General features: G+C 42.7%; 1 protein-coding gene across 1 annotated transcript in view; it reads right to left on the bottom strand.

The window, feature by feature from the left end:
* LOC125029610 overlaps positions 1 to 2,500 on the bottom strand; it is an 11,141-nt gene that overhangs the window by 577 nt on the left and 8,064 nt on the right. The window contains exon 2 of the mRNA XM_047619591.1: positions 1 to 2,500. This exon is cut by the window's left edge and continues 577 nt beyond it; it is cut by the window's right edge and continues 301 nt beyond it. Coding sequence (XP_047475547.1) covers positions 1 to 2,500 — 2,500 coding nt within the window.

The raw sequence follows: 2,500 nt of genomic DNA, 5'->3' as shown, positions 1-2,500 counted from the left end.
TGTTTCCGCATACTTTCACTAAGTTTAACTAGAGCCTGAATATCTGAGACTCTCACGAAAATGGACTGGACATTGGTAGCACTTACGAGGTTTGATGCAAAATCCTTGCCAACATGGCCTTTAAATTCTACTAGTTTATTAGCCTTTAATAAAGGCACAATGTAGTGGTCACATACTTCTGTTTCCCCAGTGGCATGAAAATCATTTTCTAAATAGATCTTCACTTTCGACTTTGCTGTTGTTGCAAGTAAAGTGACAATATTTTGTAATTCTGGGCAGCTGCTGAAGGCCGTTTTGTAGTTGACATTTATAACTACTTCAACAGGAGCACCGCCAGTTTGCTTTAATAAATTAATTTTGGCTTCAGTCGTTTCCCGAGAATCCCAGGAATTTACAGTCCAAATATCTGCCTGATTTACGATCGATCCCACCATCTGACACAATGACTGGTCATTTTCTCCTTCCCGCAGCAGATTCCACCATATGTTGTAATTGCTAGGGCACACATTCATGTTATATAAGAGCACATATTTCAGCTGACTAGCCAGCTTCATGTTCAGTGTTCCATTCATTTTCAAGAGTCCTGCTAGATACATGAGAAGATCCCTGTATCCTGTACAGTCAATCTCATCAAAGGTGGTCCCCAGTGATCCCTGCGAGGCTGAAATGTCTGCCATGTACATAGCAGCAAGAAACTCTATGGCAGACGTATGGTGAAAACTGAAGTGATGTCTGTTACCAGTGATTGTGTCGTTGACTTCACAGTTTAGGAAAGCAGACATTGTTTGTATGGGGTCCAAGCCTTCTTTCTCGCATACATCCATTAATTCATTAGCGTGTTTCTCACTGATGTAAAGCAGGTCCTCCTCCATCATGTTCCATGCTATCTTACCAAGCTCGAGGACCCAGCGACGCACTTTTCGTGCGAGAGACATTGTATGGCCCTCTCCCTTGGCCTCAAGTCGTGTCACCAGCTTTTGTTGACACATCTCAAATATTTTGTGGTGAAGGCGTGTAATGGTAGTGATACTGGACATTTTGGTTGAATCGTCAAACCACAACACTAATAGCAATGCTAATGTTAGTGGAAGAGCAAAATGACTCATGAGAGGTTTACAGGTTGTAGACATGTACTCCAAGAATTCTTCTGCTTCCTTCCCTTCTGTATTTTGGGAATAAACTGAAGCAAAAACTTTCTCCACGAAACTGATTTGACTCTCGTGGTCAAAACCCTCAATTTGGAGGACGATGTGGTCTTCAGCCATTTGCATCAACTCTAATGAGTGCTCAGGCCTTGTAGTGACGATGATGTGGGAGTTAGTGAATTTGTGTGCTATTTCTCTTACAAGAGCTCTCCCGTGGCAATTTGCTTCGTCCATACCATCTATAGCAAAGAGAATGTTCATGTCTTGTAAGATTGGAATTATATCATTTTCACTGAAGGACCTACAGGTGTAACATAAGAGTTGCTCCCTCAGGAACTGAACTAGTGAATTACTGCTGACAGTCCTCATCTCAATGGCAATAACCATATCAATAGCTGATAGGCTTGTGATAGTCGGAGAGCGTTTGCACCATTCGTCCAAGATGTAGCGGTGAAGGGAAGTCTTCCCGGCGCCCATCACCCCCGAGATGATGATCAACCGTGCGATGAACCTTTGTTTTAGTGAAGTAATGCTCAAGATGTCATTCATCATGACTCTTCTAACTCCCTCTATCAATTTTACTTCGGTAAAGATCTTATCTACAGCAAAGCTGATGAACTTAGTGTCACTTAGCCAAGTGCAAGGATTGAGTATCTTTAATTTGGAATATGTAGCCATCAGTTCTTTTCTTCCTTCTGTTATCATCTTTGAATGTTTCTCTTTTCGAAAGTTTTCGACGTCTTGCACATAGTTTTCCACATCTAGAACATCTAGCTTAGCCTCGAACAAGTCCTGGAGTCCCTTCTCAATATCTAGCACCAAAGTTGAGGTGTCTTGAGTTGTCAAAGTGCCGACTCCCTCGAGGATGTTCCGACAGACCACCTTGAGGTTGTTGAATCGATCCTTTAACTCTGTCTCGTCCATGTCCACGTCCTCATGGCACACTCTATTCCTCATATTCTTCAGGTCTCGAAGGTCTTTCTTGAGGGGCTCTATTATGTTCCCCAGGATAGTTGTAATCAGTTTAAAGGCAAGTGAGATGTCACAAGTGAAATCGTTTGCTTGAGGGCTTTTAGATAGGATCTCCCTCTCTGATGCATTGAAAGCTTCCCTAAATTTCGTGTTTGACCAGGCCAGTTTCTCACGACAGTAGTCCTTGACTGACATGGTTCCATCAGAGGAGTCGAGAGTGTGGTAAACAAGCATAAAGGACGTTGTAAGGACCAGTTTTCCAAATTTGGTGATAGCCTTGAAATATTTCCCGAAGCAGATATCATGTTTTGTGTAGGCTCCCATTGGCATCTGGATAATGGATGTAGTCTTGGACGGGACGATCCATGCCAGCAGCAAATACC

Source organism: Penaeus chinensis, chromosome 10 (genome assembly GCF_019202785.1).
Source record: "Penaeus chinensis breed Huanghai No. 1 chromosome 10, ASM1920278v2, whole genome shotgun sequence".
Taxonomy (NCBI): Eukaryota; Metazoa; Arthropoda; class Malacostraca; order Decapoda; family Penaeidae; genus Penaeus; species Penaeus chinensis.
The sequence above is the reverse complement of the archived record's forward strand: the minus strand, read 5'-3'. Positions and strand labels throughout refer to the sequence as shown.